Source organism: Caretta caretta, chromosome 10 (assembly GCF_965140235.1).
Source record: "Caretta caretta isolate rCarCar2 chromosome 10, rCarCar1.hap1, whole genome shotgun sequence".
Taxonomy (NCBI): Eukaryota; Metazoa; Chordata; order Testudines; family Cheloniidae; genus Caretta; species Caretta caretta.
The window spans coordinates 70,467,709-70,495,529 of NC_134215.1; the positions used below are offsets into that span (position 1 = coordinate 70,467,709).

Genomic DNA, 27,821 nt, shown 5'->3' on the forward strand with positions numbered 1-27,821 from the left:
TGGAGTTGGTGTGGCCGATTCTCCATGCACCCTGTAGTACTTGGTCTTAGAGATTTTTCAGAACAATAAATAATATCACCGACTAGCATCACTCATGATATAGTTCCTAGATACACTAGAGAATGGAACTATGATATTGCACACGAGCTCTGGGCTCGGGGCTTTACATGAAAAGGAAACTTCAGTAAAAGAAATTTAAATCACCCAGTTACTTAATGCTTGACATTTTTTGTTATCCCTTTAGTTGCTACAAGCACATATTACACATCCACAGTCTTGCTCACCATTCAACCCTGCACAACAGAGACTCTCAGAGGTGAGGTGAGGATGCAAGGACCCTTCAGCAGCTGGCAGCTGTCACATATCTTAACACTGAAGGAATTTACAAAGCCACTGTTATTGGATATTTGTTATTTTATGTAAATTTTCCTAAAAATGCATGTTTGTCTTCTCACGACTCCCTTGCTGGTCCCCCTCAAATAGCTTCTCTACCAGGACAGGAAGAAAAGATTATTACTATTATTTAAGTGCTAACAATGTACGTGGGGCAGTACAAGACAGAATGAGACAACCCCTGCTTTGAAGAGCTTCCAGTCTAAGAGAAAGACACAGAAGACAGAATGCAATGGGGAGCCGAGAACAGGGAGCACATTTAAAACATTAACTCACTTCTGGAGGGCATCACGGAAATAAGGGGTCTTTAGAAGATGATTTATACTCACCGTGGTATCATAGAATGTTCAAAAAGACCATTCAAATGTCTTGTCACAACATGGGTTTTCTAGCTGATGTATTCTTAAAGGGACTAGCATTTCAAGCCTCACTTTAAAAAAAATGTTTTCATGATTTTAAAAAAAAAATGAAAACAGGGTGTCCTATTTAATAAATGTCAACTGTTGGTTGATGAAAGCAGAGAGGTAGCCGGATTACTCTGGAAGCTTCATTTAGGCAAACACAAAATAGCTTCACCAGCTTGTTATTCCCTTCCTAAGCTCTAATGTTCCCAGGTATGTATTGAATTTACTCACTCCTACTCTGTTCAAGTAGTATACAACTAGATCTTCCCATGCAGTCTTGCAAACTTAAACACAATAACACTGTTCTAGAACATGAGAAACTGGAAGAGAAACCATTTATAAACAAACATGAAACTGACCATTTTACTATCATTGCAAACATGAACAAACAGCATCAGTGATGAAAAATACATTAGAGTTTCAGAACTGTTTCCCTTTTAATTATCTAAAATGTTATTGGCAGTAACAGTGGTACAGACTTTTTAAAGATACAATACATGTGTTTTATTAAAAAGGCAACTTAGATCACTGATAGATTTGAATACTGATTAAACAAGTTTAGTTTTGTGTTTAAAATATTCACTAAGGAGGAACAGCATGCAAGCAGGAAGGATATGAAACACCACTCTAACATAGAAAAATTCCTTCAGTTTTCTTGGGAATGAGAGTAATCTGTTTGGAAATACAATCTGGCATCCAAAATCCTTACTCCATTCTACAGCTTGAAAAGCAACACATTTTCAAAGTGTACAACAGCCCCCACACTGACCTGTTTTTATGGGGTTTCCTGGTGTGTATGAACCACTAAATAGAGACTCAAAAGACCAACTAAACAATATTTTTTTAGAGAGCCAAGAAAATCTTGCCAGAAATCATAGCTTCTGGTTTCCAGGAATTCCTGGGAATATTATGACAGGTTTCAGGGTAACAGCCGTGTTAGTCTGTATTCGCAAAAAGAAAAGGAGTACTTGTGGCACCTTAGAGACTAACCAATTTATTTGAGCATAAGCTTTCGTGAGCTACAGCTCACTTCATCGAATGCATACCGTGGAAATAGACTCGGAAGGGAGAGCATCTTATTGGCGGGTGCGACCCTGTCTGCACCCGGTGGACAATCAGATTAGTTCGTCCAGGCTGGTTGGAAAACAGCTGTCAGTACGGATGCAGCACCCCAACTTCGCAGTGAGACGTGACTCTCATCATATTCACATGGTACTTCCATGGTATGCATCCGATGAAGTGAGCTGTAGCTCACGAAAGCTTATGCTCAAATAAATTGGTTAGTCTCTAAGGTGCCACAAGTACTCCTTTTCTTTTTGGGAATATTATGAACATTGATCTGGTGGGTTAAGCAGGGAAGAAGATCCCAAAGCCAGTAAGGTGGCATCTAAAAGATAACTCCATTCACACGTTACCTCTGTTGCCAGATCCTGATCAAAGTGGAAAAGAAGCAGCTGGAGAAAACAATTCTTTTAGATGTGAGAGATAAGTAATGGCTCTTGGCAATAGTACAACTGAGTAGTGACTTGGCAGCAGATGGAAAGAGTCTAATTTCTCTGATTTAAGCCATAGAAAAATATATAAAAAAATGAAATTTAAGCCTCAGGATACAGAGGAGGAGAAAATAACCTGCCACAACATAGAAAATATTCTATTAAACTACAAAACTCAGACACTTATCAGGAAACATGTTTATTTTGTGGTTCTCCCTCTCAGTGCTATGTTTACAAGTGATGACTTGATTGCAAGCACTGAGAGCTCAGGAATCTCGGGAATCCTTGGCTCCACAATATTATATGTAAAAGAAAACTCACTTTATCTGTACAACAGGCCATTATTTTAGGTTGTATCCTCAGAGCTGGTTTTCCATAAGCAAATAAGCCTTTGACTTAATGTCATAAAACAGCCAACAGACACCAAATAACTGGATTGGCCAGTAAAGACATCTGCCAGATCTCAGCTGGAACTTGTTAGAGCTACCTTACCCTCCTTCATAGCCTGACTCTCCCATTAAATAGAATTGTATGAATCACTTGTGTGATTTTTTTAAAAAGGTTTTTCTTCTACTGCTTTCTTTTAATCAATAAAATATATCCTTCAGGCCATAAAGAAGCATTTCACCCATTAGGACTCCTTCAAAATCACCTAATACACTTCAGCTGTTTTGTCTGGATGGGCAGCAGATCCAGAGAGATGCAAATCTTTTGGTAAATTGCTGACATTTCAGCAAATGTCAGTTTTTTCCTTGACCTGACTGAAGTCTTTAAAACCATCAGCTAGTTCAAAAGATGTAAACCACAGCTTTTTCACTGAAATGCCGGTACAGTATTTTTGCTAATACTTGTGTGCCCTCCAATTTTGCCAATTGTAACAGGCTTCTGCACACAGTTGGCAAGAGTCTGGATGAAGAGACCAGTTATGTGAACAAGACTTCAAATTTGCAGGGCCGCCCAGAGGATTCATGGGGTCTGGGCTCTTCAGCTGGGCGGGGGGGTGTCCTTCCGCTCTGGGTCTTTGGGGCACTTCGCCAAAGACATGGAGCAGAAGGACCCCCTGCTGCCAAATTGCCACTGAAAACTCTCATGGGGGGCCCCTGTGGGGCTCGGGGCCTGGGGCAAATTGCCCCCCCGGGTCGTCCTGCAAATTTGAGGCTCTTGTGGGACCCTAATTCTGAGGGCAATAACAGATTGCTGACAACTGACATGCCCACATGGACCTGAGCATTCCTTGGCTAGAAGCCTGGAAAATGCCAGCATCCAAGGGTTAACCTTCAATCCACTGGCTGACACAACTCCAACTTTGGCTTCTGGCGTTGATATCTTGGGGGAATCATATGGTATGGTAGAGGAGAGAAATTTTCATTTTTAAAAAAACTGATCACTGAATCCACTTGAAAACCTCACCAAAGTAGGCATAGTAGGAATTTATATGAAAAACTAGCACTAAAGGCCCACTTCAGCTGGGTCTTTGCTTTGGGCTCCTTCTTGCAAGATGAAGTAGATTCCATTCTCCTTTATTATTAATTATCTTTTTTGATTATTCTTCTGGCACCAACCAATGTTCAGCACAGCACCAGACACAGCTATCAAGACAGTGCCTGTCCCAAAGAGCTCACTTTCTAGATTAGGAAGACAAGATGCACCAGGAGAACCAGAAGAAGGAGGCAGCATAGGTCCATTATTAAATACTATTTTTGCTCTCAATATGCAGATTCTCCCTTTCATTTCTCTAGCATCTCTCATCTCAAAGGATCCCAAAGCACTTTGAATACTATCTTTATAGTAGAATTGGGCTAACATTGCAAAATAATCTTTGTGAATATTTGTTCCATCTTAAAAAATCACTTTGTTTACACATTTAGGTCTTATTTCTAGATTAAATTCACCCTTTTGTGGAAGTCTAGTACAAGGACCAGGCATCCCTTAAGTTCGGCTCTGAAATAGGACTTGTGTGGGCTCTTTGCCCACTGGTGAATTTCACTCTCCATGAATATGTTCGCAAATGAGCTTTACTAGCCTAAAAGGCACATTTTCTGCTTGAATGCTGGAATAGTCACTGAACACAGATTCTAAATCACATCTCTCCCTGCAGCACAGTGCACCTAGAACTGTGCTGGGGTACCATGGTCAATACTTACTCATAAGGAGGAGTGCCCCCTACAGAATCACCCACACCACTCCCTGCAGCATGGGCCCCCTGCTACCATGCTGAGGTACTCAGGTGGGTCCTGAATAGTCCCCTCAGTGACAGTGTAGAGAACAAGTGCAAGTGGGATATTGGAATCCTTTGATTTCACTGATTCATGAGCAAAGGGAAGAGACTACAACTCAAATGAGAAGGAGAGTCCAGTGAGTCATGTAGCCTCCACAATACTGAAGCTTCATGAAGATAGAGGCTGGCTCCTGTCACCTGTTCTCCATCTTTATGTATTAAGAAGTGACAAGGCTCTGATTTCAGGTCTTGGTCCTTCATATCTGAACTATATCTCAAGTCATGCTGGTAACCTTGCAAACATGGAAAGACTGCCGTTTGATTGGCTACCGAAGGTATGGGCGGGGTTTGAAGTGACGATCACATGCACGGGATACACCATCAAAGAAAGTACCAGACAAAATAAAAATTTTATTAGTAAGACAAAAGAGAAGGAAGTGGGGAGAGAGCAAGAGAGCACTGATGTATCAGAAATATAACAAGCTTGATGGCCAACTGAGACCTCATAGACATAATGATCCTTTGTATCACTATAGCATCATCCACCTGAGGTTATCAATTGCATTATGAACAGAAATGAATTAAACCTCACAACCTACATCAGAGGCAGGTAATTATTAACATCTCTAATTTTGGATGCAAAAAGTGAAGCACAGAAACGTAAAGTGATTTACCCAAGACTCCTCTGTGATTCAGTGGCAGGTATGGAATTAGAGCCCAGCTCTCTGCTCCAGCCAGTAGAAGCGCTGCTTCCAAAAAAAGCCCCTGCCTAACCCAAAGCAGTATGCATTAGTGGTTTAATTGAGTTAATGTAAATTGAGAAAGTAGTTCTGGGGGCTATGATGATGGTGGTTTTTTTTTTAATTAGAAATGACTGAGCAAGTCTGGTTGCATTCATAGATTGTACCATATATAAGCAAATATATATGAAGGTAAAATTTCAAAAAACTTTAGAGGCACAATTAAGCACATAAAATATACACACAAGTGCAGACCTAAAGTTTCTTAAAAAGAGGCCCAGATTTTATACAGCGTGCATGTCCATCCTTGCATATTGCAACCTTGACTTGGGCTAGCACAGGTTACATTCTGGTTTGGTATCAAAGTGAAACTGAGCCAGGAATGGGAAGTGCCAAGGAATTCCATGTTATCCTTGACTTAGTTCTCCGCACCCTGACAGGCAGCAATAGCCAGATAAGCAGTCACGGTGGAAGAAAATTCCTGGTTAATTGCTAAGGGAAGACTTTTTCACAGTAACATCAGGTTAGGCAGTTTACACCCTCACTGTTTGAATAATATTGAGCTGGTTGTCAGCCATGAAAGACACATGCTCTTTTCACAATCTTAAGTACCGTCGCAATTTATACGTACGCCAGTGAATGAGCCCACCAATCCACAGATTGAAAGTGGAGTGAAACAGACATGTGCCAAAAGAGCCAATAAAAAATACAAGTTAATTTGATTTAGACGTCATCTCATGTGCATCATCCGATACAGCCAGTTCCAGCAAACAGAGGCACAAGACCCAATACATCAAGCAGAACCTCAGTTCACGTCTCCTCCTTTAAAGCTTTGAAGAAATATATTTTCTTTCATTCCCAGTGCATAGTTGGGCCTGACAAACTGATGCAAAGTGCCTTGCACCTTGGATGGGGATGAACGTCCACCAAAAGGTCTCTTTTGGGTATGACAATTCCTAGCTGCCATAGAAAGTGAAGTGACAGCTGGATTCTGGTGGCAGAAGGGCACCCAGGCTAAGTAAAGGGAGGTGAGGTGTTGTCTGCCAACAGTTGCCAAGGGACAATATGGAGGACTAGGAATGTGGTTTGGCATGTGCACATACTGCCTCCAGCAGGTGCAGTTCAGAGAGCAGAAAATTCTGATTTTCTTGCTGGCTTGTTTTTGACCTTTGGAATCCCTTGAATGCCACAGAAGAAGCCAGGAGGTCCACAATAGCAGACCTACTGCACCATAACAAACATCATGAAACACAAGGCATCCATCCATTAGTACATATAGCTCCTAATGTTCTGGATATAGGGGTATATATACATAGGTCAGGATAGGGGATAAGGAAATAGGACAGTGGAGAATATCCCATGCTACAGTGCTTCTCTGCCTCTTCCTCTCACCCCCTCAATTGCCAGGATGAAATTCTCCTATTGATCCAGAGTGGAAGGAGTAGCTGCCTTCTCTAGGGCTTCAGGAGAAGAACAAAGCTTCCCTGTTTTCTCTGGGCTGGAGCAACATTTAGCAATGATGGTGAAAGGAAAGTGAACTCCTCCTGGTTTCCCCCAGATATGCTGTGCTCATGGTCATATCCACAGCAGCACTCATTTTAGGTTAAAAAATATTCTCGAGTTGCTGCACATCCCCACCAAAACAGAGGCCAGAGCTTACCTATATCACAGTGGTCCCCCATGTACCCAGGCGGGCACAAGCAGGTGATGTTTCCATCTCTTTCCTGGCAGGTTCCCGCTCCACAGGGCTTCTCATCACATGTCTTGGGTATAACTGTAACTCCCAAGAGAGAGGGATATCAGCCAAATTATACTGATGCCTTTTGCTATTATGCAGTATGACTACAGATGCTGCATAAGGGGGAGATACCTGCCATCCATGGCTCAGTGCTGCTTCACTCTCTACTTGCCATGTTACTCTGCAGTTCTCTTTGGTTTAAGTCTACTTTAGTTTGACTCCACTGCCACAGAAGGTCAGAGTCAAATAATGGGGATGGAGGAGGGCTGGATAATTGTGTGGCCAATAATAGCACTGATAGTTATGCTTGTTAAGATAAAAGCAGTTGGATATTTTGTGTTTCAGGGCATAACCTGATTGTGAGAAAAGAACAACCCCTCACATTCCCTTCATGTGCAAAGCTGCACAACTTAGCCAGGTGCATTATGATTGTTCCATCATTTATCAGCCACTGTGAGAGGCAGGATAGTAGACTTGAGGGATTAATGGTCTGATCTGGTGTGGCAAATCCTACATCCCTATAGCTTTTTGTTCAGATAAAATATTTCTTAAATGCCCTTTTTCATTATTTTAGTGAATAATAATAATAAAAATAATTATTTGCTGTATAAAAAAGGGAAATCCCACCCTTTTCTATAAAAGAAGATGGGCTGGAAAAGCAATACATATTTTTAACAATACCTTCTGCAGTGGGTTCTGGCACATTGGTGGCTTCTGGTGAAACTTGAGGCAAGATAGCAGTGGCAGTGGGTGATATCTCTAACGTTTCTAGAACAACAGCTATTTCGGTCTCTTGTTCTGATACCATGGGAGTAGAGGACTGTATTTCAAGCCGGGCCTCTTCAGGACCCATGGGCTCTTGTGTTAATTCAGTGTCTGGCATACTGGTACTAATTACAATGTCTGGAGCAGAGGTTTCCCCTGAAACATCTGAGAGTGGGTGTGTGGGTGTTCCTGAAGAATCTTCCCTCCTCTCTTCCGGTGCTCCAGAAGTTTCACTGACCACAGCTATGCCAGATGTTTCTATGTTAACTTCAGGTAATACAGATGTTTCACCTCTGGTTTTGTAAAATGTAGAAGTTTCTATGCTAATTTCAGGCAATGCAGATATTTTGTCACTGGTTTCATGTACTGTAGAAGTCTCTATGCTAATTTCAGCTATTGCAGATGTTTCACCACTGGTTTCATGAACTGTAGAAATTTCTATGGTAATTTCAGGCAATGCAGATGTTTCACCATTAGTTTCAGGAACTGTAGATGTTTCTATGCTAATTTCATGAAATCCAGATGTTTCTACAGTAATTTCAGGAAATGCAGAGGCTTCTCTACCAATTTCCCCAGATGAAGAGCCATCTCCACTTGACTCAAAAATAGGGGGGAGTGTCACAGCTGTTTCTCCACCTAGCTCCTGTGAAACTGTTGGTTTTGTCACAACTTCGACCAAATCAGAAGTGACCAAGGTGACGCCTGGAAGTCCGGAGGCCTCTCCACTAACTCCGGTCACTGCTGAGGACTCTCCACTTAAGTCTGTGACTCCAGAAATGTCTCCACTAAAGTATGGAATGCCTGATGGCTCTCCACTGATGTCTACTGTCCCTGATGGTAACCCACTAATATCCATAACTCCAGACACTTCTCCAGATATTTCTCTTTCCCCTGAAGGAAGTCCACTGATTTCTAATATCCCAGATGGCCCTTCTCCTACCTCTTGTGCAACAGATGTCTGTGTTACAACTTCCACTAAAGTTGTATCCACAAGAGAGACAGTGGGAAAGCCAGATGGGAGTCCACTATAATCATAAATTCCAGATGGCAGGCCGCTAACAACCTCAACTCCAGAGGTTTCTCCACTGATGTCAATTACTCCACTTGGAAGTCCACTCATTTCAGGAGCTCCAGAAACCCCTCCACTGAAGTCTATTTGCCCAGAAGGCTGACCACTAATATCTAAAATTCCAGACACTGTACCTGATATATCTTCGTCCCCAGAGGGCAATCCACTGATTTCCAAAAACTTTTTTGCTTCTGCTTCCGTAACTGATGGGGTCGTCACTTCAACCAAACTGGTATTTAAAAAGGTAATGCCTGAGGGCTCTCCACTTCTATCAACACCAGAAACGAGGCCACTTAGGTCTACAAGGCCGCTTATGTCAGGTATCCCAGATGGTTCTCCACTGAAATCGATTCCTGAGGGAAAGCTGCTGATATCAGGTATCCCAGACGGTGCTCCGCTGATATCAGGTATCCCGGATGGTGCTCCACTGAAATCGATTCCTGAGGGAAAGCCACTGATATCAGGTATCCCCGACGGTGCTCCGCTGATATCAACTCCTGAGGGCAACCCACTGACTTTTCCACTAATGTCCCATTCAGCAGATGGTAACCCCGATAGGTCTTCTTCTCCACTGACCCCAATTGTTCCTTTTCCTTCCAGTTGACTTTCTGCCACTGTTGTTACAACTTCCACCAAAGTAGTATCCACAAGAGAGACAGTTGGAAAACCAGATGGGAGTCCACTTTCATCATACTCTCCGGAAGGCAGGCCACTAGTAAGCTCAACACCAGAGACTTCTCCAGAAGGTAGCCCACTGATTTCTGGAATTCCACTGATTTCTTGCAGTCCAGATGTTACCCCACTAAGGTCCGGGATTCCAGAAGCAGACACTAATAGTTCTTCCTCGCCAGAAGGTAACCCACTGACTTCAATAATGCCCGAGGGCAGCCCACTTTCATCGCCTGACGGCAGTCCAGAAGGAAGTCCACTGAAATCCAGGTCTACAGATGGCACTCCGCTTTCTTCGATCCCTGAGGGCTCTCCACTAGGTTCAAATGTTCCAGAAGCTGATGGTTCACCACTGGTTTCAAGTACTCCAGATGCAGATATCTCCCCTGAAGGCACTCCACTGAGAGCAGTCTCTCCACTGGGTTCATCTGGTATTGCACTAACAGGGGGGAAAGCTGATGGACTCACTGGAAAAGAAGCGGGGGAAGTGGGGGGAGAGAGAGAGAGCGAGGAAGAAGGATTTTACAAATTAGTTTCAAGGAGCTATTGAAAATTTCCTGTTTGACTGTGCATAAAAACTGACATCTAATAAAATAGTGACAGACTCTGAGGATGAGGGCAGAAAATCCTATACACTTTCCAGATCGCCCTCCCTCCCCTAAACTCTGTTAATGAGGATTATCTCAAATAACTCTGGAAAAGTGGTTCAATTTATCACCTCCTGTGACAGTACAAATGCAACACAAATTCCCAAAGGATAATCACCAGAACAAAGCCAGCATTCCAGCAACCATTAGTAGATAGAAACTGCTGCTGTTTCTGCTGATAATACCTAGAAGAAGAAAAAATCCAAACCTATCCTGCTGTTTTTTTTATCTCAGTGTTGCTTCCAGTAAAGCTGCACCACCCCTTGAAAGTCAGAAACTGAAATCTGTTTCCTGACTGATTTTCCCTCTTTACGTGCACTTCGATGTGTTATTGTAGGATAGCGCAGGAATGCTGGGCTGTTGGCACTGGTTTGTTAGTGTAGGGCTGGCTGATGAGTCCAGTATGCTGGCTTTGACTATATTTATTTTAAAAAGAAGTGCACCGAATCATCTGTTTTAAAAAATAAAAAAAGTCTGAGCTCAGTTTTCCAGAATAGTGTGTGTAAAAAGGCATGTACAAAATTGACGCTTGCATTTGTGGTAACTGTTTGCACATATTCTGTACGTGCGGTTTTGAAACTTGGGGCCATAATGAACTACCTGAATTTTGCTAACAGCTTAAAAATACCCAAAGATGCCTCAAACTTTTGGTCAGCTGACCACTCCGGGCCCCCTTACCAAAAAGCTGGTCACAAGCAGAGTTGGAACAGCTGAGAGTCCCTGGTTTTATTTGCTCTAAGTAACTAAAAGCCCACACTTTCTTGTCATAGAATAGCCTTTCTCCATTCATATTAATCCCCGTTTGCCTTGGGTTGTCTGTGAATAATGTAGCATCCATGAGGAATACCATGTTTCACTGTGTGATCCGGGGGTGTGATGGCTTGAGCGCTAGGCCTCAGAGCTTGGCTAAAAGGTGCATGTGAGGTAAATCTGGATTACTGAGCCAGAGAACCAACTCCCTCTGAAGAGAGAGCTGCAGTTTAAAGCTTCCTCCCTCATCAGGCTACTTCCCAGCTGGATTCAGACAGGGATTCTCCTTGGTAAGGACACAGTATTTTTGTTTCTGGATTGCCCTTGCCCTAAATGTTTCCTCTGCCAGCCTAGTTAGTCTCTGGGTGCAGGGAACTGCCTGACCCACCTGATAGCAAGGAAATGTCAGTTGGAAAGACTTCTGTTCCCCACTCTGTCTGATTTTCAGGTTCAGTGGCAAACTCCATTTCCACAGTTGTCTCCTCCCCAGAGGGCACTTCCTCCAAACCAGGGATCACCTGGGTTACAATCTGCTCCTCAACAAATTCATCCTTGTCGAAAGATGGCAGGGCTGGAACAGAAAGATATTGAAGAGAATTTCTATGATGGCATTGGCTCTCTCAGAAGCCTGATGCTGCTTCATAAACTATCCCAATACCAGGGTGACAAGCAACATAGAATGGTCTATAATTAAATACATGGCATTTCTCTTAATAGGAGATAGACTAAATTAGACTGGAGAAAGTAGGGGCAGAGGAGACTTCATAGCTTGTTTCCATCTCAAATTTTCTAATTCTGTGAGAGTAAAATGAACGTAGAACCCTGTGCTATCAGCATTGTGTGCTATGGCAGATGGCTTTGAAGAGTGGGTCGGTACCTCTGAAACAGAAGGCATGGTGCCTTGACAGTGGGTCAGGAAATCCCGTCTGGTTGGGGTGCAAGTAGATGGTTCTCACACCAGGTTTGTCTCCCCCACAAGCAGGACGTGGAGTCACAATGGGATATCGGATGCTGCCATCAGCAAGCCAGCCAGCGCGGCATCTATCCAGGCCCAGCTTCCAGGCGGCATGGAGTTGCCCAACAGAGGCCAGCGTGGCATTCTGGCTCTCACAGTATTCCTGGGCTTCTAGGAGGGTGAACTGATCTGCTTGGGTTGCAAAGAACACCTCACCTGGAGGAAAAATGTCAAGTGTGAGTCACTGACACATACAACTATGGATATTTCTGCCCATCCGCTGTACATTACACACACCCCCTAACAGCCATGCTCACAGGCATGTGGAGAACATACCCTTCAGTCGGTCAATGTAGCAGTACACGTCGTACATCTCAGAAGCTGGGCGCATGCCATACGTCCGCACGCCTGGGGAGCTGTCCTTGTCTCCTACACATTGATTCCGTGGGGTCACAATGGGGTATCTACCAAAACAGAAAGAAAGGGGCCGCCCCAGTGAGGGTCCTGCGTACACTGCAATTGAAGAATCTCAGTGGGTGTTCCTGTGGAAGAGATGCAAGCTCTCCACTGAATAATGATAATACTGAGCATTTAGAGGTGCCCAAAGTCCTTAACAAGAATAATAATGGTAATACCTAGCTCTTGTATTGGACTTTTCATCAGTATGATTTGGAAACATGTCATGGATGCTCAACATGGGAAAATGTGGCACACGTGGAGAACACGTTCACAATTCAGCAGCACATTACGCTACAGACCGACCTGTGTTTTATCCACGTCAGGTGCTACTGTGCTGTCACTGGGTCCTGCGTCCAGGTGGGGCTGTGCGGCACATTGGCTGTAACCCAGGTGACTCCGTTTCATGGCTGAATGTTTCTTTCAGGTAATCTTTACCTGACCTGGCCTCCCCTTACCTGACAGTCTGATCCCTCAGCCAGCCAGCGTCACACTGATGAAAGCCAGTCTGGTAGGCAGCGTGCAGTTGTTCAGGTGTGGCGATGACAGCACTGTTATCCAGGCAGGCCTGCTGGGCTTTGGTGAAGGTGAGGGAATACCTGCTGGTGGCCGGTCGGTAATGAAACACGACACCTGGGGGGAAAGGGCGAGAGCAATGACGTAGGGACACGGAGACCCCCAGGCACCCTGGATGGATATTCAGGAAGGGCCTTCAAAACCAACCTGGTAGGAGCAGTACCTCCTGGAGCCATATTGATCCAAGTCCCTTGTTTACTAGTCTCTGCTGTTATTAAAGAGGCTATAAAAGGAGGGGTTATCTTGGGGGTCTCCCATTCCTCCCCACAATGATTGCAATGCAGTGACCTCCCCTTCAGCTGCAGGGGGATGCACAGAGACCATTGGAATCTGGTGTCGGCCAATGCAGCTCTCATCCTCAGACAGAGGGGGTCATTCTACACCCTCATGAGGTGCCCTCCAGGCTCCCCTGACCATTCCTGTGCCATGCACAGAAGGAGAGCTGCTGGCCGTGGGCAGATAGCTATTCCTGCCATGAACTTCTAGGGGCAGGGGAAAGGCTGGGAGTGCCCAAACCAGACACACTTTCCCCAGTAGAGCCAAATCCATTGCTAGATGGACAGTGTTCCAATTTTGTCAGCTGAAGCAGCGGTGTGGCTGGCCCTGGAGGAAATGGGTTGTGAGGTTTCTTGTTGTCCCTGTGACTTACCAGTGGGAGAAATGGGAGAAATGGGCTGCTCAGGAATGAGACCACTCTCAGGAGCAGCTGTCACCTGCACAATCATCTCTTCCACTGAGGCAGACTCTAGTTCTGGCGTGGCAGTCACCCCCAAGTCCTCCTTCGCTGAGCTCACCTCCGGTGCCCAACTGGTGAAAAGAGTGTCCAGGACCGAAATGGTGACCTCTTCAGGAGTCACCCATACAGCTGTGACTCCCTCTTCAGTCACATTCTCTGCCTCCGTGAAAGCTGTCTCGGCAGTGATACCAGTGGCAAAGAGGTCTGGAGTCACTGTGAAGCCTTCGTCCAGCTCTGAGGCAGTGGGTGTGAAGTCGATTGGCTCTAGAGTTGCAATGCTCCCTCGGGCTTCCTCCTCTGTGACATTGTGTGGGAGAGGTATCTCCACTTCGGTTTGAGTGACGGTCCAGATGGTGAAGTTCTCAGGGACTAAAAAGTCCTCGTCTACAACAAGAAACAAATGTTTCCTTTACTGGCGTCTCCAAGGGACACAGGCCCAGGCTTTGGAAACAAATCTATGTGCGGACACTCAAGAAAGGGGCTGGATGTACGGATGCTCTGATGGGAGACAGGGAGGGCGATCGGATGGTTGTGGGGGTTCTGATGGGAACCTGGGTAGGCGATAGGATGGGTGTGATGGGAGATGGGGCTGGTGATGTGATCAGAACTAGGGTAGATAATGGGGAGCAGTGCATGGAGGGAGCTGGGAAAACAGGAGTAAACACTGCAGAACAAATACGACCAGACCTCCACCCTAATGCTGCTTTGCTTTCTCGGTTGGTTTATTTCAAATTCCATGTCCTTTACCCGGCTAGTTCATTGTTGCCAGTACCTCACAGACCCGAGAGGCTTCCAAGATCCAGGCATCAAAGCTCAAATGCTTACCTGTCATATTAAGTGGTTTAATAAGTAGCACCTGAGAGAGACTGCGGGGCACTGACATGTTGAGTCTGATTTGCTGGTGTGGTGAGGCCACTTTGTGCCACATGGCTGGCATAATCTGATCCCAAAGTGGGCTTCACTGGCCCTGGGAAGATAACCCCACTCATTTTGAATTTGAACCTCCAACACCTGGTGTAGACACACCCAACCCTCCCTCCCTGCTGCTGGCAATTGGTATAGCAGGACAGGGGCATGACTAGCAGATAGAGGGTGTAGCTGAGATGCCCATGAGCCAGGCCTATCCTTAGCTGCCACTTGGGCCCCTTATGGAAATTTGCAGCCTAAGCAGCCCTCTAATTTAGCACGGAGCAACCAGCCTTGCACAACGGCTACACCAGGACCAAGGAAATGCAAAATGGAGCCCTTGCACACGGACCCCTACCATAGGCACTATGCAAAGCACTGCTGCTCAGGAGCTGACCTATTGTTTTCTTTCTGCTCTCTTATCTATAATATTAAATTACTTAATATGTAAGATCTTGACCTCTGCTGCCTGGTTCCTGGAGAGCCATCAAACTTGGAAGGTGTTTGACAATCTGAAGTGGATAGAGGCATATTACACTCACCTCCCATTGAGAACACTCAGTTGTACTACACTGCTAACATATGCTCTGAACTCTTCTCTCTCTGCTTGGACAAGAATGGAGGGGCAGGGGGAGAGCGCCTGTAAATTTACATCTGCTTTTCTTGTTTAAGTGAAACGGTATGAAGTTTTTCTGTGTTAATTGTGAGGTGGGGCTAGCAACAGAGTCAAAGGCATTCAGAGATGGACAACAGAAATGATCGATGGGGAAAGATGACAAGTGATGTATCTGATTCTTATGTTGGTGGCCATCGCCATAATATTTGAGTTAATCCTGCACTGTCATGACTAAGAGGGGATCTCATAGCCATCCGCAAGTATTTGAAGGAAGTACCAAAAGTAGAGGGGAGTTTAGGGGAGTGACTATTTTTATTATTTATTACTATTATTTATTATTATTAATTTAATTTTTTTTTAGAGAATAGACTGTGAAATGGTCTCCCAAGTCCTGTCTCTTGACTCACTAAAACCAGAAGTAGACACAGCACTGGGAAACAGAGCATGACAATCAGGCATTGGACAAGATGGGACTTAACAGGAGTTTTTCATCTTTAGTTTCTGTGGCTGTGTGATAATTCAGCTCTGGCTGGGAAGCCCCATACTCAGCTCCTGGAATCTGCTGCTAACAAGTACTGATGGAGGCATGGTACTTAATTCAACAAAACCAGTGCAACTCACCTGTGTAGCAGATGGCATCATAGCGCGAATGAGGGTGAGGGTACCCCGTCTGATTGACATGGAGGTACACTGTCCGCACCCCCACCAGGTTCCCACCACAGTTGGGACGTGCCTTGGAAATGGGATACCGAACGCTGCGGTCTGCCAGCCAGCCTGCACTGCACACATCCATTCCAGCCTTCCATGCCAGGTACAGCTCTCCTGTGGTGGCCAAACGGGACCCAAGACTGAGGCATTTCTCTGCAGCTTCCTGGAAGGTGAACTTCTCTGGGGAGGTGGCATAGAAGACTTCACCTGCAATCACACAGCCATTGACTCAAGGACTGACTGTAGTGTTTAATCCCTCGTCCATCTACCTCTCTCTTCCCTTTGCTTTCCTTCCCTAGGGGCTGGTGGGATGAAGGAAAGGTTAAAGAGACTAGATAAGTACAGCTTAGAGGAGTGACAACTAAGGGTGGGGACACGCACATGATCACTGTCTACAAATATTAGGAAGATGCAAATTTCAAAGAGGAAGAGAAATTTTCTAGGGAGGAACAAGGGGGTATACGTTCTACTTGGACTCATGCAATGACATTAAGATAAGGAATATTTTGGGGCCTGGTTTTCAGAGGTATTGAGCCCCACTGCTCCCATTGACTTCAGTTGTAGGCCTGGGTGGTCAGCACCTGTGAAAATAATTTCCTAATGAGAGATACCAGAATGTGGAATCGTCCCCTCACATAAATAATGGGAGCTCCATTGCTTTAATCAATTAAAACCAGAGTGGACAAAGCCCAGAAAAATAGGCTTTAGGGGATAATCCAGCCTTGGCAGGGGATGGGACTAGATGGGATCTCACATGGCTTTTGAATCTCTAATGTCTCTGACTTCTAGCTTCTTTGCCTCTTGTTTTATCCTTGTCTGCAGTGAGGATGCTCATGATACTGCCAGCTCAGTCCCTTGAGAATTACATAAGAGAAACCCAAGCTCACCTTGCATTTCCTCTGCATAACAATAAACATCGTATGTTTCGTCTGTCTCCCGAATGCCATAGGTCCTCACTCCAGGAAATTCATCCTTGTCACCATAGCAACCCTCTCGGGGATGGTGCATTGGGTACCTGAGAGCGAGAGTGAGAAAGAGAGCATGCACAGGAAATGTCTAGTGAGCAGATGAAGCTTCATTGGAAAGATGACTGCCACATAGCTCTGTGGTGCAGGAGGCAACAGGACAACCTGAACAGGTGGTGGAGAATCAGAATTCTGGGGGGAGGGAGGAAGTGGAGGCAGGCCAAACCCCCAGAACTTTTCCAAGACAGGAGAAGAAGGAGAAGTGGACTTGCTCCCTTCCATTCCTGACATTGGAGGTGAGGGGAGAGGATCCTCCAGATGTTCCCCAAAGATACTGATGCAGGGGGAGTTGCTGGTTTTCAGACTCCTCTGAGCCCTGCTAGATGACTACCTGAAGTGTGCAAAATAGAGCCACATCTGCTGAGCTTGGCATAGCAACTCTGCAGTTCACATGGGCAAAAGTAGAGGGCACGGGGACTGGGATTAAACCACCGCTCTCAAGTCTCTGGGCCATTCAGTCCTTAGCTTCTCAGCTGTGACTGCCAAAAAAGGGGGCCAGTTGTGGGAGTGGTTTTGTGATGTGGACACCTACCTACTGGGAAATGGACTGAGATCCACCAGCTCATTCCACACCAAATGACTATCAGATGGTAACTGCTAGTCATTATTTACCTGGGACAGGATTTAAACTAATTACCTAGATGTGAAAGGCTCTGTATCCCATTTCCAGCCCCTTCTGCCTGGATAGCCCTCTTTTCTTCCCTCTTGGCCACCTTCCTTCCCCTCTTTCAGCTGATTACCTGACAGTCTGATCAGCCAGCCAGCCGGCATCACACTGATCAAACCCATCGTCATAGGCAGCCTGCAGCTGTTCAGGGGTAGCGATGACAGCACTGTTCTGGATACATGCCTGCTTTGCCTTCTCAAAGTCCAAAGTGTACCTGGTGGAGATGGCTCTGTAATGGAACACGATTCCTGGAAAACACATCCACCAGCGCACACACACACACACACACACACACACACATCAGTCAGTGAAGAACCAGCCCCTCACCAGTTTCCCTTTCAAAGGGGTTAGCAAGTCAGAGAAAAGGCATTCTATCTCATGTAGAAACTCATGCGTTTGCCACAGATCATTCGTATTGCGTGGGTAGTCTACTGTGCCCTGAAGAGACTCTGTTCTTCCCCATGGTATATTCCACCATCCCAAGGCCACCAGGCTTCAATTTAAGGGGAATTAGATGTACTCCCTTTGGTGAACAGAAAAATCTACAGGAACAGACCTGCTGTCCAGTCCAGGTTCTTTTCTCCTGTGATGCTGGAGCACCCTAATGCTACATCTAAATCCAGTGTTTTAATGCTGACTGCTTCAGCATAAACCAACATCCCAGAATGCAACAAATACATCCCCGTCAGAAGGATCCAAAACTTTCAAGACATTTAAAGTGGCTGGCATGGCATTGCACAGTGTTGTAAAAATACTCTATGGAAATTGGCTAATTGTGTGTTATAAGTACAATGTTGTACTATTTCATTATAGTCTTGAATGTGGTAATGTCCAATGGCCCAAATCAGTATTGAGGCTCCAGTGCACCAGGCATTGTCCAAACACACAGGAAGGCATGGTCCTTGCCCTGATGATACATACATTTTATACTATAGCAAATGTGCTTTGAATAGTTATATGTACTGCAAATGTAGTTAAGCCATACTATTCCATATAGAGTGGCCTTTAAAAGGAGTGTGTGGCTGTATGCATACTCAGGCCTGGCATAAGAAGGGTTAAACCTCTTGGATGCTTTCTTTCTTGGCCCCTCTTCTTCTTACTCACAATTTTATTGATGAGAGTAACAATGTTAACTGGGGGAAAGTTAATTGTGTGTTATATTGTCTACATATTAGCTAACTAAACCACTTTTACATTTCTTGAAAGAACATAAGAACGGCTCTAACAAAACAGGCCAACGGGCCATCTGGAAAATATCCCATCTCCTAACATACTAGGTGAGACCAAACATCCTCATAGGTCCAATATCCTGTTTCCTGCTACACCACATCAGACCACCATCCATCTCATCCAGCGTTCCATCTCCTGCCCATATCAAAACAGACTGGTGCCATCTTCTAGCACACTGGGTGACACTGATGGTCTGTTTAATATGGCATTCCAGATCCTGCCCACATTAGCATAAATCAGTGGCCTGTCTTGTTTGGCTCCTGCTCACATACAAGATCAGATCAATGATCCATCAAGTCTGGCATCCTGTCTATGACAGCGAGTGATGCCAGATGCTCATGGAAAGGGTAAAATGCCTCCACTCCTATTCATAATGCACCTGGTCAGATTTCTTCCTCCTTCGTTCTCCACAGGCAAATCAATGTAAGCATCAACACTATCACCAAGAGGAAACATTGAAGTAATGGCCTCACCTTTCACTATGACCTCTATCGTATCCTGGCTGTCCTCAATACCATGCATCACCTCGCAACGATAGATCCCAGTGTCGTTGGACCTCAGCGCTTTGATTTCCAAGGTGGCATCGGTGGGGATGGCAGGATAGTTGGGCAGAGAGATCACCTCCGTGTACTCAGTGTTGATTCGAACTTGCCCCTCTGTGGCCACTAGTAAGACGACTTCCTTCCCATTGGAGAGTCTGCTCCATTTGATTCTTGGGGTCAGAGGAGGCGTATAGGGGGCTGGGGTGACATGATCCAATGAGTCGATGAAGTAGCAGGGGATGGTCAGAGAGTTTCCCAGGATGACACGCAGGGGAGACCGTTCAGGTATGCTCACACTCAGTGTGTTACCATGATCTGCCCAGTCCCAATATGGAGAGAGAAAAAGCGAGGATTAATCAATAACACACATCAGTCATAACTACCAACATTTTCAAAGTAGCCTCAATCTAGCTTGTAAATCTGCACCCACAATATTAGGAAATATATCTATTTGTATATATTCTAATAATATAATTTGAAGTAATTGATGTTCCTAAAGCAGCCCCTGAGCCTTGGTAACAGCCCTGGTGGAATATTATGCTATTACATTGAAGGTAGGTTGGGGGCCTTGGCGCTAGGTTACAAGTTGGGACTATCTTCCACCCTACCAAGCACAGCAACAGCAGGATGTCATGGCGTTGCAGCAGCCCAGAGAGGAGGCCCTTGGCAATGGTGGGTGAAATTAGTGAGCTCATAGGTAGACCTGTAAAGTTGCATGGGTCTGCTGTGTGAGGGGCATGTTGGCCTGTTACATGTATGGTCCTCTGCACTGAACAGTGGTCCCGCCGACTGTACATACCTGAAACTTCCACAGAGATGGCTGCAGTGATGACTCGCAAACACACAAACACTAATAGTAAAGTGGTCATAGTTTACCTGCAACAAACAACAAATTAGAGGCAGGGGTTAATTACTGCTGGGTGATTATAAGGGAATGGACCCTTCAAGGACTCTTAAGAGGGAACAAGCCCATTAACCTACAGTACCCAAACACACCCTGGCAGGGTTTTTTTACATATGACCATCAACAAAAGAGAGTTTTCAGAGCAACACCTTGTCTAATAGAGGGAGGGACAAGGCATCTTGCTCCAAACAAGGGTGTCCATTATGTGCAGTAACATTACTATTCTATTCTCACACTCTCTCTTGTGATCTTCACCTCTGTTCAGAAAGACAATTTTGCCATGGAGTTTCTCATTTGTTTTACATCTATTCCAGCAACAACCACTGGGTCAGATGCCCTCTCTAGCTAACCCTACACCGTTGCCTGAACCACCTGGAATAGAAGCTTCTTCACTTTACCAATATCCTTCCTCTACTAAGCCAACATGGAATCCTTGGCCAGCTGCTTGGATGTAATTTTTGTACAACTATTCTAGCGGAAGTCTGGCCCCTTCAGGGTGAAAAGGCTAAAGGTCACAACACAATCAATAATCCTGCCTTTACAGTCTATACCACTTTAAATACAAATGGATTCCACAGCTCTTTAGCAACTTCACTGTAAGGACTACATGACATATATATTGCGCAGGGACCCCCTTCATCAGGGGAACTCACCACTTCAGAACAGTTTCAGAGAGACAGTGGAGGACTGTCCTGTATCCAGGTGAAACGGCAGAAGGACTGAAGGGAGGCAGAAAGGAATCACGCAAACTGGAATTTGGCCAGAATAGCCAGGTTAATGCCTTTAGTCTTGTGTATAATGCCATGGGATTTTAAATAACCACTAGTGGGCAGGACCTCAGTTTTATGTTTCATTCACAAGATGGCACAGCACCCACTAACTCTGCAGGGCAACACTGATTCAACACTGAGTCAAAAGGAAGAGCCCCACCTACTGGATCATTTAGGTTTTCCTTGGTGGTCACCTATCCAAATGCTGGCTATTTGTCTTCGGAAAGCTAGAGGGAGCCCAGCTAGTGTTGATGTGGCTGCAGTCACAGAACATTATGAGAGACAGCGGACATATCTATTGGCTCAGTAGTAAAGTTCATTAACTAGCATACTTGAAAGCATGGCACAGGACAAGGGAAAATATAAATTACATCTTATAAAGTCAGGTCATTAGGCTTTCACTTCTGAAGAACTCGGTTCAAATCCTACTTAAGCCAAAAGAGAAAATGTGTTTATAAATCACAACCTGGTACTTTATCTACATGAACAAATATTAAACCCTTTGGAAATCTCTACTCAAGAGAGGCTAAACATTGAACTAACAGGGGCTGCTGCAGGTCAGGGCTGAGGTGCATTGGCAGAGATGTGTGTGGGCCCAGATTTGGAATACTTGGGTTGTTGATGGTCAGGACTTATGTGCATAGAGGGTGGGGAAGGAGCTGCCAGACAACACTGAGGAGAGCCATAGAATATCAGGGTTGGAAGGGACCTCAGGAGGTCATCCAGTCCAACCCCCTGCTCAAAGCAGGACCAATCCCCGACTAAATCATCCCAGCCAGGAGTCATGTGGGTGTCTACGACTGGAACAGAAGTGGGTGCTTCAGGGTAAGACTGAAATATTTATGAGAAGTCTCAATCTTTCCTATTGTATTATTTATTGTGTCTGGCTCTAGGCAGTACAAAAAGTCATTTTTACGAATATTTACTTCATACACATTTTTTATCTATCTTGTAGCATCCATGACCAAAAGCTCCCTATAAAATAAATACATTAAAAAAACAACAACCCCCACCCCACCAGCATAAGACTGCCATTGCTCAGTCTTCACAGTACGCCCATGGCATTTTGTCAAACAGCAATGCAGAGGTTGAGTAGAAAGTTAACCAGCAAGAGACAGGGAGTAAGATTTTAATTTGCATCATGAGGAAACACTCCAGTTTCTCTCTGGCTGCTAAAGTTACGTACCCATCACTGTTAAATTTTAAGATCAGTGCTGGCTGTTATTTGTTTATTTGTATGCCAAGGAGCTTGGAGTCCCACTTTAGACACAAAGCCATAAAAGCAGACAGACTCAGTTCTAGTCTCTAGGTAAGGACTGTAGCACTGGGAAAAAACTCAAGCCAAGCGTCGGCAATGTATTCCTGGTTTGTTAGAAAGAACAAATCCTTGTAGATAGCATGACTCAGGAGATTGTTTATGTAATAAGGAGCCTTTCACCAATAGGTCCCTAGCTTTAATAAGGCCCAGGCCATTGGTGACTTAGGGTATGTCTACACTGAGCACTGGAGGTGTAAATTCTAGCTCAGGAGACATACCTGCACTAGCTCCAATCAAGTTAGTGCACTAGATATAGTCTAGAGTGTAGCTGAGGCAGAGCGAATGGTGGGAGGGGATAGGCACCCGAGTGTCTCAGACGGGCTTGTCCCTCCTACGGCTGTACTTCTATTTTTAGTGTGCTAACTTGATCAGAGCTAGCGTAGGTTATGTTTCCTCAGGCTGAAAATTACACCTGTCAACTTGAAGTGTGGTCCTATACAGCTGTTACCCTCTGACGATCCACTGTACGTTAAATGAATTGGGAGCGGGGAAAGGGATGCTCAGTCCAGTTTCTAATGTGGTAGGTGAGCACATCGTGCAAAATATGTAATTACAATAAGCAGCCTTGGGGACTAATTGGATCTCTTGATGACAGAATCAATAGAGAGGCCAAGGATTGAATGGGCCATGGAGATGGAATTCCCCTATCATCCCCAGGTGTTGTGGTGGGGGAGTCCTCCAAGGCAGAAGGCACATTGGTGGGGTCAGCATGTTGGAAACTCATACTGTCACAGCTTGCATTGTACCTGTTCTAGCTTTAAAGACAAGCTGTCACTTCTCCAGAGTCAAAAATCTGGAACCTTTCAGCAGCGCCAGCATTATGCTGAAAACGATTTAAAATAAATAGCCTTGGATTAGCAAAGAGACAGACATCCTTTTGTCTGGGTTTTTCTGCAGAAGAAACCTGGAATTGAAGCATCTTAAAGAGCACTGAAACAGAGAAATCAAATATGATGGGCCCTGGCTGTCTGAAAACACCTCCAGGGCTTTTACCTATTATAGGCTGGTATTGTCACTGAGCACTCAAAAGCTGTAACAAAAAAGTTGTTTCTGTGTCAGTATTCATTGCCAGGGAGACACATGAAGCAGGAGAGCAGGTTCATGCTCACGCTGGTTAGAATTTGAAGAGTATGATTATTCTGAATGGGTGAAATTCACTCATGTATGGAAAGCCAGCACAAGCCCCATCCATCTCTGGAGTCCCACTTTGCTAGGGTGACCACACTTCCTAAAGTAAAAACGGGATGGCCGGGGCTCGCCTGAGTCAGAGCCGCCCCACTGTCCCACCTGTAGGATTTGCCACAGCCACCCCCACTATCCAGGGCTGGGGCTGACCATCCAGGGCTGAGGCTGGGGCTGACCCCCTCCCCGATCTCTGAACCGCCCATGACTGGGTCTGACCCCCTCCAGCTCTGAGCCCCCTGTGGCCCGCAGCTGAGGATGAGCACTCGAGCCCTCTCCACCCATGGCTGACCTGCCCCAAGCTCTGTGCTGCCTGTGGTTGACCCCCACCCCCGAGCTTGGCGTCACCCGTAGCTGTGGCTAATCCCGCCCCCCCGCCCCGAGCTCCAAGGGGCTAAGCGCACGAGCTGTGTGCCACCCATGGCTGCCCCCCCACCCCAGGCTCAGCACTGCCTGGGACTGGGGCTGACCCCCCATCTCCTCAGCTCTGCACCCTGTGCCACCCACAGATGGGGCTGATCCCCCCAACAAGTTCCAAGGGACTGAGCACCTGAGCTGTGTGCTACCCATGGCTGACACCCCCCACCCCAAGCTCAGCATTGTCTGGGACTGGGGCTGACCCCCCCCCTTCCTCGAGCTCTGAGCCCTGTGCCACCCACAGCTGGGGCTGAGCACCTGAGCCCTGTGCTGCCCGTGGCTGGGGCTGATGCCCCCCCCCCCCACCGCCTGCTGCTGGGGCTGACCTCCCCGTGCCACCTGCAGCTGCAGCTGGGGCTGATCCCAATGCCAGCTGGGGCTGACTCCTGAGCCCCGCAGCCCAGCACCTCATGTTGCTGCCTCCCCGCCCCCCATGTTCCTCCCCTTTTTTTGGTAAACTGGGCATTTGTCCGTTTGCTCTTTCCAACTGATCAGCTGGGAAGAGCAAACGGGACAAATGTCCATTTCTGTCAAAAAAGTCAGGATGGCCGGGACAGAGCTTAAAAGTTGGACTGTCCCAGCCAAAACGGGGCCTCTGGTCACCTTGCACTTTGCTTTGCGCTGGTCCTTCGCACAGGGGGTTATTTCATCATACCGTAAGAGCAGGGGAGACAGGAACATTTCCAGGTTTGGTTTATTCCTGAAAAAGAAAGGCCCTCCCTCCAGCTCCCCTCACCTTCAGCATCCCACAGACAGTGAATTCTTTCTCTCAGCAGCAGTTCAAACAAATTAGAATAATAGTGTGTGGAGTGCATTGTGCCAGCTTCCTAGCCCTGACTCCTGGCCAGTGTGACATTCAATCAGGTGCCTATTCCTCACGGTCATGTTTGCAACATGTTCTCCACTTCTCACTCTTCTAACTACCGCAGGGAAATCTGAGAGCCCTGCTCTGTGCTGCTTAGAGTGTCCTGGATAATTTGCCATCAGTAGCAGTGATGATTTTATATTCTGCTATTCTGTGATTCCGTTTTGTTTCTGTAGGGATGTCAGCTCGCCTGGCACTCGACAGCGGGTGAACATCTCTGTTTTAAAGAGCGCTCCTGTAACCGACAGGCCCTTGCCTAAAGACCTCAGCGTGTGAAGGTACAGTCCAGTACGATGCTGAGCAAACCCGGAGTGATGTGTGCTTGCTATGGCTGGGATACGTCATGGGCTTTCAAGGAAAAGAAGGAGGCATAGCTCAGTGGTTTGAGCAGTGGCCTGCTAAACCAAGGGTTGTGAGTTCAATCCTTGAGGGGACCATTTAGGGATATGGGGCAAAAATCTGTTGGATGATTTAATTGGGGATTGGTCCTGCCTTGAGCAGGGGGTTGGACTAGATGACCTCCTGAGGTCCCTTCCAACCCTGATATTCTATGCTTCTATGAAGGAACTTGGGGCCGTTAATCATGTGACTGTTCCAAGCGCAGGACCATCCTGCCTAGCCCTTGTGCTCCTGGCCGGGAGGGCTACCCCCAGCCCCTCCCCCGCTGTCCCCCCTCCTCCACAGCCTCCGCGCGCACAGGGCTGTGAGCTCCTGCCGCTCTGAGCGGCATGGTAAGGGGGCGGTAGTGTGTGCACGCGACAGCAGCAGCGGGTGGGGGGTCCTGGGGGCAGTCAGGGGACAGGGAGGAGGGGGTGGTTGGATGGGGCAGAGGTTCTGTGGGGGGGGCGGTCAGGGAACGGGGGGGTTGGATAGGGTGTGGGTGTCTCAGGGGGCCTGTCAGGGGGCAAGGGAGTGGATAGGGGTTGGGACAGTCCGGGGACAAGGAGCAGGGCGGGTTGGATAGGGGTGGGATCCTGGGGGGCCTGTCAGGGGGTGTGGGTGTGGATAGGGGTCAGGGGAGAGTCAGGGGACAGGGAGCAGGGGGGGTTGGATAGGGGTGGGGTCCCGGGAGGCCTGTCAGGGGGTGGGGATAGGGGTTGGGGGGCAGTCAGGGGACAGGGAGCAGGGGGGAGTGGGATCCCGGGGGGGGGTTGGATGGGTCAGGGGTTCTGAGGGGGGCGGTCGGGGTGGGGAGGGGGGAGGGGACTAGGCTGTTTCGGGAGGCACAGCCTTCCCTACCCAGCCCTCCATACAGTTTTGCACCCCGATGTGGCCCTCAGGACAAAAAGTTTGCCCACCCCTGGTCTAGAGATAGGTTGGGTGGACAGTTAGGAAATGGATTCCCATTGGCTGGGATATGGGGGGGGCAGTTCTCCCCTGCATCAGTTGCATTTTCAAGGCTTTTCACAAGGAAAAGCATGAACATGAAAATGAAATGCTTTAAATGAAAACTGGAAGCTTCTTTACAGGGCCCAAAGCTCCCCTCTGCTCCAGTCTGTCAGGGCTCTTAACCTCTCTGAATACATAAAACATCATTTGAGGGTTAGGGCTAATGTGGGGGTTACAATTAAAGTTGTGGTTAGGGTCAGTTACTCTTATGGTCATAGACAGGGTTAGTGTTAGTAGTTAGGATTATGGTTAAGGTTAGTGTTACAAAGATGAATTTTAGCATAGGGTTAGGGATATAAACTGCCTACCATAAAATGCATAAGAAGTAAAATATACAACCAAGAAGTTCTATAAATGCCTCAGTTTGAATGCTCCTGAGTATCTGTACTGCTAGAAAATTAGTTTGTTAACTCACATCAGACACTAGAGGTCCCTTTTGACAAACCCAAATTACCTGTGGGTGTCATTATCCTCCAGTAGAAAACCTCACCCCTAGGCAGAGAGATCCTGAGAATGGGTACTTTGGGGGGTGGGTATCTGAATAGGTTATACCGAGAAGACAGGATCTACCAAGCACCAGCATAGGGTGAGAATTGTTTCTGATGGCAGCCAGTGCCACAAATGGAGAGTCAAGATTGTACTGAGCATCTTAGAAGAGTTTGTGTTATGGGAAAACAACAACTTCCACCCCCCAGGATGTGTTTAAAGTGCTTTAAAGGCTGTGTTTGTGTTTAGCGAGACTGCAGATCCATTGAAACTGGGCAGATGGAGTTTGCAAGACAATTTCTTCTAGCTTTTGTGGAAAAGAGGGAGAGGAGGAGGTAGGAGGTGTTATACAGGGTCACTGTTACCAACATGGAGTCTCTGAGCACATGCTAGATCAACCAGTCTGGATTAACAACAGTCAGACTTAACAGTCACTCAAAATTCCAGACATTCTTCCTCTTCTAAGCATTAACTGAGATTGGAATGAGGCTTGGTTAGCATTTTACATTGGATTTATTTATGCACTTCCTAATTCAGCCAGGTCTGGACATAATTGAGAAAAAGACCTTGAGTTTCCAAACCATCCAGAACTGAGAAGGGTTGGATAACACAGGAGATTTCTTCCCTGGAGAACAATTGCCATTTTAACTTCGGTTTATTGCCATTTGATATTAAGCCCAATTTTTTCAAAGATGGACTTATGCACGTGTGTAACCTCTAGTTTCAGCTCACGCATCAGGGATTGTATGCAAACAGTCACAAGGGGACTGCAAGTAAAAGTGCATATTTGAAAAATCTGAGCATTTTGGAATTTTTAAACCCCTCTCTCTTTTGACCCCTTCCCCAGATTTTCACAGAACCAGAAAACCTTGTGAGAGTAAAAATTGCATTTTAGAGGCAAGGAAAGTTCTAGATCCAACAAAGTGCTTACACAATAACATCCCAGGAACGTAGGCAGATGTGGCCCATTTAGAGCCCAGTCTGTCTATCCAATATATTTGTTTTTTGGAATGCATTTTCCATTCTTTTTCTAGCTTGCTTTTGAATCTATACTAAGCACTTTGTTTTGAATCTATAAGCTCCACAGTTTCTCCTTATGCTTTTGGTTGTCCATTCCACATTAATCACCCTTGCAGTAAGTAAGTTTACTTTAATCACCCTTAATGCCCTCTTTTTCTTGGATTCAT

The 27,821-nt window shown here is 46.1% G+C and overlaps 1 protein-coding gene across 2 annotated transcripts in view; it reads right to left on the reverse strand.

The window, feature by feature from the left end:
* ACAN (aggrecan) overlaps window positions 1–27,821 on the reverse strand; it is a 74,826-nt gene that overhangs the window by 13,151 nt on the left and 33,854 nt on the right. For both annotated transcript variants that reach the window (XM_048867616.2, XM_048867615.2), the window contains exons 2-13: window positions 20,103–20,179; window positions 19,235–19,618; window positions 17,605–17,779; window positions 16,727–16,854; window positions 15,753–16,046; window positions 13,523–13,993; window positions 12,756–12,930; window positions 12,178–12,305; window positions 11,764–12,057; window positions 11,275–11,457; window positions 7,668–9,956; window positions 6,909–7,022 (exon numbers count right to left, since the gene is read on the reverse strand). In XM_048867616.2, coding sequence (XP_048723573.2) covers window positions 6,909–7,022; window positions 7,668–9,956; window positions 11,275–11,457; window positions 11,764–12,057; window positions 12,178–12,305; window positions 12,756–12,930; window positions 13,523–13,993; window positions 15,753–16,046; window positions 16,727–16,854; window positions 17,605–17,779; window positions 19,235–19,618; window positions 20,103–20,172 — 4,705 coding nt within the window. In that variant the 5' untranslated portion in view covers window positions 20,173–20,179. The remainder of the gene's footprint in view (window positions 1–6,908; window positions 7,023–7,667; window positions 9,957–11,274; window positions 11,458–11,763; window positions 12,058–12,177; window positions 12,306–12,755; window positions 12,931–13,522; window positions 13,994–15,752; window positions 16,047–16,726; window positions 16,855–17,604; window positions 17,780–19,234; window positions 19,619–20,102; window positions 20,180–27,821) is intronic.